We start from the raw sequence: 15669 nt of genomic DNA on the forward strand, positions 1-15669 counted from the left end.
CAACTGAGAACTGTTTTAGTCATTAAAAATGCAAAAAGCAAGGGGCAGCATGGTTGTGCAGTGGTTAGCACTGCTGCCTCATGGCACCGAAGTCCCAGGTTTGATCCAGGCTCTGGGTCATTGTACGTGTGGAGTTTGCACATTCTCCACGTGTCTGTGTGGGTTTCAACCCCACAACCCAAAGATGTGTGAGTTAGGCGGATTGGCCACGCTAAATTGCCCCTTAATCGGAAAAAAAAATAATTAGGTACTTTAAATTTATATTAAAAAAAGGAAAATACAAAAAGCTTGTTGGTCGATGTATTATTTGTCACACATATAGGAGATTATGGGGCAATCCAGCCTGGGAACAGTCTCCCTTGGCAGCAGCGTGGTAAAGAAATGAAGTCACACTTCAAATCTAATGATGTTATACATCTGCACTAATGCCAGTGAGTGAAATAGGAGGATAAGGAGGCACATGAAAGGTAGGTTGGCAGGTTGCCCCTGGCTCAAGGTAAATTCAAAGCCTGATGTGGAACTAAGGTATATAGATGCTGAAAATTGGTAGTTTGACAAAATATCAGACAATTGTTCGTGTCACATTCAGGAGAGGAGTAACGTGAGAGAAAAAACAGGCAAAAGCATCTTTCCGTTCACATTTCCACCACAATGTGTTCAGTCCATCACAAATTCTTTCCGACACTGACTTCTGCTAAAAGGAGAATTTGGAATCATTGGCCAACTGAATGCAAACAAACAATTAAGAAGCTCTAAATATATTTACATCTTGATCTTCCAACTATTATTCAAAGGGTTACTTGCCTAAACTGCATTGAAACTGATCACCACAGTTATTTTTCGGTACGCAATTTTCAGGTGTTTGACAGTTAACTTCTTCCCAGAGAGATTTAGTGCACTTGCTTCCACCAAATTTGGTCGGTGTCTTCAGATTCCTATATCTGAACTTTACCACAAATCAAATATGTTAGTTATCAGTCCTTGATATATAGAACATATAGCAATAAACATAACCACTCAATGTAGATCATCATATTAGAAAGCTTTCACACTGAGTATCATTTTGCATGTCACAAATCACATGATGCTTTAGTCACCATATAAATAAGATAACCTGAAGAGTATAACAACCATTTAATGCTTCTTTGCATGTGGGAGTACAGCACAGTGGCTGTACCTACACCTCAAGGACTACAGCGGTTCAGGAAGGCCACTCACCACCACCTGTTGAAGGGCAACTAGGGATGGGCAATAAATGTTGGCATAATCAACGATGCCCTCATCCTGTAAATTATTATTTTTTTCATGCATATTCATCCGCATAATTTATATCCATCGCATCAGTTCAACATTTTATAGCTATTATTATTTATAGCAATAAATTTGTGAAGATTGTATATCAACATCCTTTCTCTTATCAGGATTAGCTTGTTTAGTTACAGAAGGAACAGGATTAGCTGGAGGTCAACATTTTTGATCTTACAACTAAACTTTCAGCAGTTCCCACTGGATTTCTGTTTAAATCAATCAAAATGTCAGCTTGGCTCACTTGGTAATTGTCTTGCTTACGAGTCAGGAGGCATTTCTTTCAAACTCCAATAAAGACCTAAAGGGCATGATCCCAAAGTTGATACCTCAGTGCAGTGTTGATGCAGCTTTTGAAGAAACATAAAATCATGAAGCTGAAAATCTACTGCAGTGGATGTAAAAGGTTCTGTGATAATATTAAAAGAAAAGAGGATTGTTTCCTCATCAACATTCCTCCTTTAACCAACATCACCCGAAATAACAAATTACCTAGTCAGTTATTCATTAGTGGTTTGCCAAACCTTGCTCACCACAAACTGAACACTGCATTAACCTGTCTAACAATAGATACTACATTTTAAAAGTATCTAATTAGATATAAAGTGCATTAAATGCTTCTGAGGACATGGAAGGTGTGGTGATATGCACAGTTTTGTATGTAGTTGTCCATCAATGTATATAGTTATCGATGTGACCCCCAACCAGCCAGTGGCAATAAAGATCTACCATGTGACTCGAGATTTCGAGCAGTTGGAAATAAGTCATAAATGAGGATAGTCACACTAGAAGTAGCTCCAGGAGAATTCACCAAATTCATTTACTCGTTACTGTTTGTATCAAAATTAATTAGTTATCTTTCCACGTGTTCCTATTGTTAATTAATCATCTTACTAGTTAAAGAACAAGATGTTCTGTGGGTATCTGTATTATGGCCATAACACAAAACATAGTATGGTGCCAGGAGAGTTGAACAATTAAAGATAACAACGGAGAAGATGGGACGCAACAGACTGAAGGATGAAAAAGGAAAAATTGTTCTGTCTACCTGGTAAACTATGGGCAACTGAAACGCAACGCAAGGAAAGACTGTGAATTTTGAGATGAAAGGTTTGAAGTTTCAAGTTACTGGTAATATAGATGAAAATTGGTGTATTTTTAAGCAGCAATTTCAACTCAATGTTGACTCTCTTGGCCTGCAGGCACAGCCTGGCTTATTGCATTGCTGCTCATGGTAGCAGGTCCTCAAGTCATCAAAATTTATAATACCTTCGCATTCGACAGTGAAGAGAACAGCAAGAGAAGTAATAAAGTGCTTTGATCGACATTGCTCTCCAAACAAAAAGTAAACGTTTGAACGTTATATCTTTCGTATGCATACCTAAACAGCAGGCAAATTTTTGATAGTTTTTTAACCAATTTGCGGTTGAAGGCATAGTTGTGAAACTTAAGTATTTTAAACTCATCGTTGATCCGCGATCTGGTAGTGTTCGGCATAATGAATGACAAGGTACACAAGCAGTTAGTAAGGGAAGACGAACCGCAACTAGAAAATGCTGTCAAGGTTTGCCATGTAAGTGAACTCGCTGCACAGCAGATCAGTGCGCTCAACTTATAATTATGTTGGCGCCAATCTGGAAGAAAACGTCAGCGCCATCAGCATTGTGACACAGTCAAATAAGAAACGTGGGGCAAGATTCTCCGCAAATGCGGAGAATCGTAAAGGCTGCCGAGGGATAGGTCGTGACCCATGCAGCCTTCACGCCCACTTCTGGGGCTGATTCTCCCCCCCGGGCGGGGCTAGGAGTGCGGCCCCGTGCGTCAAGGCCGTACGTCAAGCGTCACGCCGGCTGATGCGGCCGATGACGTCGGCCGCGCATGCGCAGGTTGGACAACGCCAACCCGCGCATGCGCAGTTGGTGTCTTTTCCCTTAGCCGCCCCGCAAGATATGGCGGCTTGATCTTGTGGGGCGGCGGAGAGAAAAGAGTACGTCCGTTATGGACGCACGGCCCGCAATCGGTGGGCACCGATCACGGGCCTATGCCCCCCTTGGCACGGCCGTGGTACTGCCGTGCCAATAGGGCCCCCAGATGCCCCAAACGGCCCCGTGCGTCAAGGCCGCACGTCAAGCGTCACGCCGGCTGATGCGGCCAATGACGTCGACCGCGCATGCGCAGGTTGGACAACGCATCTGGCGCCCGTTTCACGACGGCAGCGAGCAGGTGTGTTTGCTGCCGTGTTGAAACAGGCGTGAAGGCCCAGCCGCTCAGCCCATCGGCCTCAGAGAATCGCCGCTCGCCGTAAAAAATGGGCGTGGGAGGGGAGAATAGCGGGAAGGCGTGAAAAATGTCGGGCGTGAAATTCTCCCACCCGGCGTGGGGGGCGAAGAATCGCGCCCGTGGTCTCAGCGCGGGTGACCATTTTAAGCGGCCGACTGGATCCACCATTTTATGGCAGTGATGCAGCAATCGACATGGGCCATGGCAATGTCAAGCAATTGGGAAGGTATGTTCCAAGTGTGGCTCAACAAATAATTTTGCAAAGCAATGTTTTTCATGTCCAGCAGTAGATCAAACAGGAACAGTCAAGGCAATTAATGAGATGCCCATTGAAGACTTGGGGCGGGATTCTCCAAAAACCGGCGCGATGGCCTAGACCCGGCGCCAAAAACGGTGCGGATCACTCCGGCGTCGGGCCCCTCAAAGGTCGCAAAGTCTCCGGGTCCGAACGGGCTAGCAGCGGCGTGACGCCATTCACGACGGCGTCACCCGCCGTGGACGCGCCGCGTCACAGCACTAAAGATGGTTTCCACCCCCCCCGGAAGACCCGCAAAGATGGCCGGCCGCTGCGCAGCCCCAAGGTTCCAGGAGCGCGACATCGAGGCGCTCCTAGATGCAGTACAGGAGAGGAGGGAGGCCCGGTACACCGGACATGGCCGCAGGGTCGCCCCACGCCTCATCCGGCGCCTGTGGAGGGAGATGGCAGAGGCATACAGCGCTGTGGCTGTGACACCGAGGACAGGCACCCAGTGCCACAAGAAGGTCAACCACCTCGCCAGGGCAGCCAGGGTGAGTCCCCCCACCCCTGATGTGCGGCACACCCCCGGGTGCAACCAACCCTAACGCTAACCGAACCCTAACCCTAATGTGCTGCGCACTTCTGTCAATATACACGCAACCTCTGTCGTGCAGTCATATACCTGTCTAACACTGTTGCGCTGCGGGCCACGTTTCCGTACTTGGACAATGTCACCATCTGCGGCTATGACCAGCAGGACCACGACGCCAACCTCCACCGTTTTCTCCAGACGGCACAGAAACTGAACCTCACGTACAACAAGGAGAAATGCATTGTCCGCACATCCAGACTAGCCATCCTCGGCCATGTCGTGGAAAACGGAGTCCTGGGCCCCGACCCGGACCGTATGCACTCCCTCTTAGAACTCCCTCCTCCTCATTGTCCCAAAGCCCTCAAACGGTGCTTGGGATTTTTTTCTTACTACGCCCAGTGGGTCCCTCAATATGCGGACAAAGCCCGCCCACTCTTTAGAACCACACGATTTCCCCTGTCAGCCGAGGCACGCCAGGCCTTCGACGGCATCAAGGAGGACATCGGCAAAGTGGCCATGCGGGCGGTGGATGAATCCACCCCATTTCAGGTAGGGAGCGATGCCTCAGAGGTAGCTCTTGCAGCCACGTTAAATCAGGCAGGGAGACCAGTCGCCTTTTTGTCCCGAACCCTCTCCGCTTCGGAACTCTGACACTCCTCAGTCAAGAAAGAAGCACAAGCCATTGTGGAGGCTATCCGTCACTGGCACTACCTCGCAGGTAGGAGGTTCACCCTCATCACCGACCAAAGATCGGTTGCCTTCCTGTTCGACAACTCGCAAAGGGGCAAAATTAAAAACGATAAAATTCTGAGGTGGAGGATCAAACTCTCCACCTACAATTACAATATCAAATATCGACCCGGGAAGCTCAACGAACCTCCAGATGTCCTATCCCGCGGGACATGCGCCAGCGCGCAGATGGACCGATTAAAAAGTATCCACAATGACCTCTGCCACCCGGGGGTCACCCGGCTCGCCCACGACATCAGGGCCCAAAACCTGCCTTTCTCCAACGAGGAGGTAAAAGCGGTCACCAGGGACTGCCCGATCTGTGCGGAGTGCAAACCGCACTTCTATAGACCAGACAGGGCCCACCTGATCAAGGGTTCTAGGCCCTTTGAACGCCTCGCGATTGATTTCAAAGGGTCACTCCCCTCAACTAACAAGAACGTTTACTTCTTAAACGTCGTAGACGAGTTCTCCCATTTTCCATTCGCTATCCCGTGCCCCAACATGACCTCCCACACAGTCATTAGTGCCCTGCATAGCATCTTCACCCTGTTTGGTTTCCCCAGCTACGTACACAGCGACTGGGGTTCGTCCTTCATGAGCGACGAGCTGCGTCAGTACCTGCTCGAAAAGGGCATTGCCTCGAGCAGGACTACCAGCTACAACCCCAGGGGGAATGGGCAGGTGGAAAGGGAGAACGCGACGGTCTGGAAGACCGTCCTACTGACCCTCCGGTCTAGAAAGCTCCAAGTCTCCCAGTGGCAGGAAGTCCTCCCAGACGCGCTCCACGCTATTAGGTCCCTTTTGTGCACGGCGACCAACCTGACCCCTCATGAGAGGCTCTTCACTTTTTCCAGGGGCACTACCACGGGGGTCTCACCTCCGGCATGGCTGAGGACGCCGGGCCCCGTACTCCTGAGGAAACACGTCAGGGGGCACAAAACCGACACCCTTGTTGAAAAGGTGCGCCTGCTCCTCTGCAACCCCCAGTACGCATTCGTCGAGTTCCCTGACGGCCGTCAGGACACTGTATACCTCCGGGATCTGGCGCCCGCCGGATCTAGCGCCCCCACCAGGATCCTCTACCCCCACAGAAGGACCTCTCACCCTACACCCCATGCTGCCGCCCCCTTGTGCTCCCTAGCCCACGAGCTCGCTCCACCACTCCGCGCACCCGCGCCGGCCAACCCCCAGCGCCCCCAGTCCCCGGTCAAACCAGGAGAGTATGAAGCTCGAATACAACCCTCCCTGGAGTCCACCATCGTACCCCAACACACTACACCCGTCCAGCCACCGCAAGAGGCTGCAACCCCAGTGCTCCGCAGGTCTCAGCGGACAATCCGACCGCCGGACAGACTGACGTTATAGACTAGTCCACCACCCCCACCGGACTTGATTTTTTAAGATATGAATGTATATATACTAATTCACACTGTTATTGTAAGCGCAGTAGTGCCATCCTACCACTAGGGGGAGTAGTGCTGGGAGCACTTAGGAACTTGTACTGGGCTCCACCCTTGGTTCCGCCCACAACTCCTCCCCCTAGTGCAGCTGTATAAGTATCCATGTCCAAAGTCAACCTGGGTCACTACGGGTTCATCAACGGGTAACAGGCTGGCTCTGAAGTAAGTCGATTAAAGCCTAGATTCACATCACAAACACGTGTCTGGTGAATTGATGGTTCCATCAAACCCTGTCCAGGACACTCCTACCCAGGACAACCCTACCCAGGACACTCCTGCCCAGGACACTCCTATCCAGGACACTCCTAGCCAGGACACTCCTATCCAAGACACCTCTACCCAGGACACTCCTACCCAGGACACTCCTATCCAGGACACTCCTATCCAGGACACTCCTATCCAGGACAGCCCTACCCAGGATAGCCCTACCCAGGATAGCCCTACCCAGGACACCGACACACATGAGACTGGAAGACAGGACAGTGACACACAGCGGACGAGTGGAGACGAGATGCCACCCCAGGGGACCATGGACTCGGAGTCTGACGATGCGCACACCACAACGCCACTGCTTTCTCCAACACCCTCCACCATCGCAGAGACACTCACCTCGGTTGGGCACTTTAGTGATGAGGCTTCTGGTACACTCACTGGTGCGCACAACACAGCCGTACCGGGACAGCAGGTGGAGATAGGAGCAGCAGAGGGGCCGGGATGTCAGAGGGCATCCTGGCGCAAGCGAACATCTGCTGCCCAGACTGGTCCCGGGTTCCTGGAGTTACCACACGCACCCACAGATCCGATGCAGCCACCAGTCCTGAGAAGAAGGAAGAGGATGATGACTGGCTTGCAGAGGCTGCAGACGCAGGTGGAGGAGTTCACCCGCATCCAGGAGCTGGGAGTGGTGCCTGTCATGCGTGCCACCCAGCCGAAACCACACGGTGGCATCTGCGGTGGAGGCAATGGGTGTGACGGTGTCAGACATGGGGAGCAGGATGCGAGGCCTGGGGCGTTCCATGAGAGCGGCGTGTGTGGCCCAGGACATAGCTTCCCTCTCAAAGGAAGCCATGAGCCAGAGCCAGCAGCAGATGGCAGAGGCGCTCAACGCCGTGGCCCAGTCTCTGCAGGCCATGGCCCAGTCCCAGCAGGCAATGGCCCAGTCTCAGCAGGCCATGGCCCAGTCTCAGCAGGCAATGGCCCAGTCTCAGAAGACCATGGCCCAGTCTCAGCAGGCCATGGCCCAGTCTCAGCAGGCAATGGCCCAGTCTCAGCAGGCAATGGCCCAGTCTCAGCAGACCATGGCCCAGTCTCAGCAGGCCATGGCCCAGTCTCAGCAGGCAATGGCCCAGTCTCAGCAGACCATGGCCCAGTCTCAGCAGGCCATAGCCCAGTCTCAGCAGGCCATGGCCCAGTCTCAGCAGGCAATGGCCCAGTCTCAGCAGACCATGGCCCAGTCTCAGCAGGCCATGGCCCAGTCTCAGCAGGCAATGGCCCAGTCTCAGCACGCCATGGCCCAGTCTCTGCAGGCCATGGCCCAGTCCCAGCAGGCAATGGCCCAGTCTCTGCAGGCCATGGCCCAGTCCCAGCAGGCCATGGCCCAGTCTCAGCAGGCCATGGCCCAGTCTCAGCAGGCCATGGCTGAGGGCATCGGTGCTATTGCCTAGATGCTGGCCGGCGTCGCCCAGACACAGACAGGGATGGCCAACTCCCTGAGTTCCATGGCTGCAGACCTGCAGACACTTGTTGATACTAGCACGGGCCTCCAGGACTGGCAACTGTACCAAATGACTCTTTCATCAATTTCTTCAGGCCCCCAGAGGTCCCACAGCACGGAGGTTTGGATGATGGTACTGCAGCCAGACTCACTGCTGACTTTGAAATTTCCTATGTGAACACGTAATTCCACGTGCAATGTCATACTTTAAAGGAGAAGCCATTGCAGATGATGATGATTACGATGATGATGATTATGACGGTCATGATTACAATGAGGAAAGTGAAGACGAGGACGACTATGAAATGCTACTCAGTTAGTTTGGCGGTAGGGACAAGGTGATCACAAGCGGCTCCCCCTCTGCGCAGGGCAACGATAAGTGTGAAAGCTCCACGATGGCTTGTGCAGAGGCTGAAAGTGAGATTGCAGGAAAGATACATCAAATGAGAGCAACTCAACTACAAACAGCCAACTGCTAACGTAAGACATAATCCCCATTTTGGAGAAGTTGGCTCCTATGCCCACGGAATGGTGCCTGCAGTGGATTCCCCAATACTTGAGGCCAGTCCACCAAAAGACTTGCAGGAAGAAAACGAGGACACACCTTCATCTGGTTCCTCAATGAAAGATGGAAAAGTCCCGAAAGACTTGCTTGTTAGGTGAATTGGACATTCTGAATTCTCCCTCTGTGTACCCGAGCAGACGCCTGAGTGTGGCAAAATGAAGAAGCCACGCCTAACGTTGAGGACATTGTTCCAGCCAAGACACCGGAATGCCAGGGTGTGCAGATCATTCCTAAAGTCAGCAACTTGCCTGCAACTGCGAAAACGTCCAAAAGTATGCCAGCAGTGGATGCCTCATCAGTTGAGGGGCATGCAGCACAGTGATCCAGCGCAACTACCATAGATCAACCAAACCTCCTCAATCCAGCAAAGGTGCCAGATTCAGCCAATGTGACAGAAGAGCCAGGGGCAGTCTTTGCAACAAGTCTCTGGAACCGGCTAATCCCATGGCAGAGTCCAGTAGCAAGAAGGATGCCATGAGAGTCAAAAAGCAAAGGAGGCGCGATCAGCGGATCACTCAAATGAGGAAAAAGGGGATGAGAAGAGGAGTTCAGGATACAGGTAGTCGACCGGGTAGCATCTGTGATGGTGAAGATGCCGATATGCAAGAAAGCACTCAGAGACGAAGTAGGGAGCATCACTTCAAAGGGTTCAAAAAGCTGGTGATGCAGAAAGGGCCAGACAGAAAACTGGTCCTCCGAATGTTGAAGCAAAATCGAACATCCGGTCAAGATTCAGAAGACCAACGGGACAATGGCGTTCAGAACATGTAATAAGTTGTGCACAAGGGGCATGTTTAAAATCATCAGGCATATCATGTTGTGTAAAGCACAGTTACATTTGGATGTAACTGTTATGTACAGTTACATTTGCATGTAAATGTTAATACTTCCAAAGGAGGGTGGACGTGGTGATATGCTTGTGCACAGTTTTGTAAATAGTTGTCCATCAATGTATATAGTTATTGATGTGGTCTCCAACCAGCTAGTGGCAACAGAGATCTACCATGCAACTCGAGATATCCGGCAGTTGGTAGTAAGTCATACATGAGGATAGTCACACTAGAAGTAGCTCCAGGAGAATTCACCAAATTCATTTACTTGTTACTGTTTATATCACAAGTTGTTAGTTAAATTTACACGTGTTCATAGTGTTAATAAATCATCTTACTAGTCAAAGAACTAGATGTTCTGTGTGCATCTGTACTACGACCATAACACAGAACATAACAGAAGGCACTTTATAAATTCACGCTTTTTTCTTAATTCCCAACTTTCCTCTGAAAATCTATGACTCTTTTTTGCTCTGTGCAATAATGCTTCACCAATCTCATGTTGTTGGACTAGAAATTCAATAAGGTCCATTAAGGGGATTCGGGATCACGGTTAGCATTGTTAGCTCACGCTGATTGAAAGTAATGGAGGTAGCACACAAACTTTGTGCTCCCTGCTTATTTCCATGATAGTGGCATACGGCCAGTGATAAATGCATTGCTGAGTGGTTACACAGTCAGCAGGGCAGTGCGTCCAAGTGTGTGTGAGGCTAACAGCAGTTAAAGCTAGCTTGCACTTCTTAAAAGGAGCTCTTAAAGGGGTGGGATGCATTCTGACTACAGCAGGTCATTTTACAGAACATCTCTTCCTCCTATTTATTCTGTTTTTATGTTAATCAGGACACCAATCAAAATATTTGTATGCCTCACCTCACACACCTGCCACTATTGCAAACCCTAAACCCACATCTTGCACACACTATTCAACCATGACAACAGCATCAGCCAAACACATTGCGCCATACTCACTGACACTTATCTCTCCCTTTTGCGAGAGGAGATGCCATACCACCAGAAGCAACAGGGACAAACCAGGAGAGAGGTGCATCTTAATGTTCTAGTTTCCATGGAGAAAAGATGCTGTCCGTTAGCAGAAAGGCCACTACTGAGGCCACAAATAGCAACACAGCCTCTCATCTCATAATTTCTTCGTATTTACAAGGTATAAATTGTGTAAGCATGTGTCATGTGTCTCTTCACTTACTTTTTCTTTAAGAAACCCAAGAAGTACAAACTGACAAGGTAACGGAGGAAGATCAAAACTAGCAATTACAATAAAAACACAAGGGACGGGACTCTCCGTTCCTGCGGCTAAGTGGAGGCTCGAACGGAGAATCCGCGGGAGGTTCATATCAAAACAATGGCAGCGAACCTCTCACCGCTTCAGGTACCGGTGAGGGGTTGGCACTGGCGCTGTGTGAAACACCCGCGCATCGCATCTAGAATGGCCGGGTCCCGGGCCGCGCAGGCGCAGGGCTGACAACCTGCAGCGGTTGCGCCGTACAACATGGCGCCGGCCGTGCGCGAACCAAACCCGCCATCCGCGACTCCACAGCCCACATCCTGGCCACCTTCTGACCATCCACCACCAGTCCACCCAGCTCACACAGAAGCCCCCGGCCAGTGGCTAGGATCCCAGCCGAGTGTGGCACCGCTGGACACAGATCGCAGCCGCCACGTCAGGTTCATGATTTGTGTGACCACACGTTTCCCACACCACCAGGAACTCGGCCCATCGGGGGCGGAGTATATCATGGGTGGGTCAGCTGATGAGGCGCCAACAGCATTGCGGCAGCGCGTAGTGCGCGTCACGACTACGCCAGTTTAGCGGGTGCGGAGAATTGCAAACCAGCGTCAAACCGGTGCTAGCACTGATTCCGGCGGCAAAATTGATTCTCCGCCTGATCACTGCTTACGATTTTGGCGTCGGGCAACGGAGAATTGCGTGCATGATCACTTGATTTCACAGTCAGAGTCCTATATATATGTGTGTATGTTATATATATTAATGTATCTATTTTGTCCTACCTTTGCATAACCTAAGAGACTGTTATTCCTTGCAGGTGTGGATGACATTAGGAAAGAGATAGTTAGGGAAGTGAGACAGTGAACAGAGAAGTATTTAACTACTTTGGCTAAACTTAGAAACTGGTCACCAGCAAAAAAAAAACAAAGGAAAGTAAAAAGCAAGCAGGACCAGCCATCAAAGTTAACAGGCAGAATAAAATGTAATAAAGAACAAGAAGAATGATTGCTGCTTTTCGCTCAGATGGATAAGGTGTGACTATCATTGGAAATAGTAACAATCAAGGAATCAGGAACCTCTTCAGTATGAGGATGCATCTCTTTATGTGGTTGCAGCTGCATCTGGTAACATCCCAACAGCCAAAGTAAGTAATTTTAGGGCGTTGCAAGAACAAAATCTGAGCAAAAAGAGACTTTAGTGTATGTGTCATCATTATAATTGGAGAACAACATGATGAATTTCAGTCAATGATTGGTCTTGTGAAATTTGGTGGTTTTGAATTATCGAAAGGGATATAAGAAGGGTGCAAACAGAGAGAAGGTGCAGAAGATTTCAGGAGACACTCAGCGGATGGGCCAAGGGCCAAATGGTGAAGACACTGGTTACCATGACTTTGACTCGAAGCCTAAAGAGGTAATTTAATTATCAATTAAAACTTGCAAATTACTCTTCAGGTGCTATAATGTTTATAAGTCTTGGTTCCCACCTTCAACTCATCTTCATGCGGCTACTCGGCAACATCATCCAAAATCATGCCATCAGTTTCCACACCGAGGCTGATGATACCCAACCCTACCTCTCCTCCACCCTTCCCCGATCTTTAAGTTGTCTGACTGCTTGTCCAACATTCAATAGTGGAAGAAACAAAGCCTTTGCTTTTGGACCCCACTATAAACTCTGTTTCTCTGCTACAAAACCCATTCTTTCTAGCTGTTTGACGCTGAACCAGGCCTTAATGTTATGTTTGATCCAGAGAAGAGCTTTTGACCACATATCCACACCATCACTATGTCCACCTATTTCTGTTTCTGAAACATTGGCCAGCTCTACCTTTGCCTCAGCTTAGCTGCCATTGAAACCTTCACTCATACTCTAGTCAGACCCCATTTAGAGTATTGTGAGCAGTTTGGGGCCCCTTATCTAAGGTAGGATATGCTGGCCTTTGAAAGAGTCCAGATGAGGTTCAGAAAAATGATCGCTGGAATGAAGAGCTTATTGTATGAGGAGCAGTTGAGGACTCTGGGTCTGTCCTTGTTGGAGTTTAGAAGAATGATGGGGGGATCTTATTGAAACTTACAGGATACTGAGAGGACTAGATAGAGTGGATGTGGAGAGGATGTTTTCACTAGTCAGAAAAATTAGAACCCGAGACCACAGCCTCAGACTGAAGAGACGATCCTTTAAAACAGAGATGAAGAGGACTTTCTTCAGCCAGAGGTGGTGAATCTGTGGAACTCTTTGCCGCAGAAAGCTGTGGAGGCCAAATCACTGTGTGTCTTTAAGACAGAGATGGATAGGTTTTTGATCAATAAGGGGATCAGGGGTTATGGGGAGAAGGCAGGAAAATGGGTATGAGAAAAATATCAGCCATGATTGAATGGCAGAGCACTCAATGGGCCGAGTGGCCTAATTCTGCTCCTATGTCTTATGGATTTTGTTACCTCCAGAATTGGTTATTCAAATAAACTCCCAGCCAGTGTTCCACATTCACCCCTCTGCAAATCAGAGATCATTTAAAACTTCTGACTGTGTCCAAACTCAAACAAAGCTCTATCACCCTTCTCCCTTGTTCTTGCAGACCTACATAGGCTCCAAGTTAAGTAGAGGCTCAACTTTAAAACTCTCATCCTTGTTTTCAAATCCCTCCAAAACTTCTCCCCTTCCTACATCTCTTTGCTCTATCAACTCCAGCCTGGTGAACATTCTCAATTCTCGATTTGAATCATTTCACCATTGGTGGCTGCCTAGGCCCAAAAGCCCTGGAATTCTTCCCTATATCATTCCACCTCTCCACTGCATCTTTCTCCTGTAAGATGGCAAGCTTTGGGTCCAAAAGGAAATATTGTAGGCGCTAACAGGCTTGGATGAGGACAAACTGAAAGTTACAGAATTAATTGAACATACCAGGGATTAAAAATTAATTTATTCAAAAAATGATAATCTATGATGGAATAAAGAAAAAAAGGGAAATATGTTGTCCACTTTCTACAATAAAACGTCTCTTTAAAAAGCCTTTGTGAATGTCTGAAATCCACAAGCTATGCCAAGCTCTGAACACCTTTCATGTGTGAATATTGAAGGTTTTACTTCAATATTTTTCCTGTTATATTCAGTGTTCTTATAGTCATATGAAGCTATCAAAAGATCGAAACAGAAAAATAGATCAAATTTTGAAAGCACCTTTGTGATTATGAATTTTTAAAATATTTATGGATATTTGTCTTATTCTTTAAAGAAGACTATGTCTGTGTCCATAATTAATTAAACTGGGGGGGGGGGGGGGAGATTAATGAAGACAGCTTGTCTGTGAGAACTGTGAGATGAAAGGTTAAAGGTATTAGGTTCATACATTTGTAAAGAGATATTATGGTGAGGTTGGGTTTATAAGTAAAGCGGTTGGATCTAAAATGTACATTATAAATGGGGATTTGACTTCTCAGCCATTCAATTTTAAACTAGAGTTTAGAAGTGACAAGGAACCTTTACAATTTACAAAGGTTCCAGGAGTAAACTAGGGAAAGCATTTTTTTGGCCCATAAGTAGAGACAAAATAGGAGAATGTGAGTAGTTTTTAAATTTAGGAAAGTTTAGTTTAAAGAGGTGTTTGAGGACAATGGAGTTTGAGATGAAAGGGGGGGGAAAGATATTTAATGAAAGATGTTTAGCTGAGCTGTGATGGCCGTGTGTGTAAAAGTCCTGAGGTCAGATCTGTGTGGCGAGTAAATGTGAGAGTTGTGAATATGAAGAAGCCATCCAGTTTCAAGCCAGGAAAGTACATGGGCGATATTTTCCACACCTCCTGCTATGTGTTTGGTGACAGCGGAGGTGGTCCGCCATTAGCTGGCGGCATAATCTTCTGGTCCTGCCATTGTCAACAGGGTTTGCCATTTTATCCACCCTCACTGCCAGGAAACCTGCGGCAGGGGGTTTGCCATCAGTGGGACCAGTAGATCCCGCCGATGCGGAACGGTGGGAACATTCAGCTCTTTGTTTTTAAGAAGGCAGTATGGTTCTGAACCTTCATTTTGGATTTCCACATCCAAGTGAAAGCGTTTGATGAGCTGTGTGATATACCTTTATTCAGGTGACAACCATTCTTTACTTTGGGTAATATTACTGGATCCTATAGTTAAAATTTATAAGGGAACTGTTGCCAAGCTAGAGTACTTGTGTGTTTTGACCAAGTGGGTTTTTGGGCAGTTATTCTGCAAGACTGTTTTAACTGTATAACTTTAACCTTAGCTGCTTAAGTTTTTTAAAAAATAAATCTTTTAATTTATCAAATCCGAAAGGTGTTACAGGAGTTCTATGCTTTTGATGTCTGTAGCTTTTCCTCCTCATTTTCAAAATTCTCCCACCACCCCCCCCCCCCCCCCCCCCCACCCCCCCAAAAATGGCGTGTCGCGTTTTGCGACACACCGCTCGGCGAAACGCGGGCCGCCGTTTTTCACGGCAACCCGTGATTCTCCGACCCAGTTGGGTCGTGCGACTGGCAGTTCCCGACCGGTTCACGCCGGCGGCAACCACACCTGGTCGCAGCAGCTGCTTGTGGGGGGCGGAGAGGGAGGGGACTGGCCACCGACTGCCCACCGATCGTCGGGCCGGCGTCTCAACGGAACGCACCCTTTCCCCTCCGCCGCCCGGGAAGATCAAGCCGCCACGACTTACGGGGCAGCGGAGGGGAAGACGGCAACTGCGCATGCGCGG

At 48.6% G+C, this 15669-nt stretch overlaps 2 protein-coding genes across 3 annotated transcripts in view; one reads left to right on the plus strand and one right to left on the minus strand.

The window, feature by feature from the left end:
* Window positions 1-15669, minus strand: part of LOC119964631 (complement component C8 alpha chain-like) — a 98225-nt gene that overhangs the window by 52578 nt on the left and 29978 nt on the right. Inside the window, exon 3 of the mRNA XM_038794370.1 lies at window positions 805-946. Within this exon, the coding sequence (XP_038650298.1) occupies window positions 805-946 (142 nt within the window). The remainder of the gene's footprint in view (window positions 1-804; window positions 947-15669) is intronic.
* The window catches only part of LOC119964630 (FYN-binding protein 1), a 196339-nt gene continuing 192970 nt past the window's right edge, over window positions 12301-15669 (plus strand). For both annotated transcript variants that reach the window (XM_038794366.1, XM_038794368.1), the window contains exon 1: window positions 12301-12375. In XM_038794366.1, coding sequence (XP_038650294.1) covers window positions 12313-12375 — 63 coding nt within the window. In that variant the 5' untranslated portion in view covers window positions 12301-12312. The remainder of the gene's footprint in view (window positions 12376-15669) is intronic.

The sequence above is a fragment of the Scyliorhinus canicula genome, chromosome 4 (assembly GCF_902713615.1).
Source record: "Scyliorhinus canicula chromosome 4, sScyCan1.1, whole genome shotgun sequence".
NCBI lineage: Eukaryota > Metazoa > Chordata > Chondrichthyes > Carcharhiniformes > Scyliorhinidae > Scyliorhinus > Scyliorhinus canicula.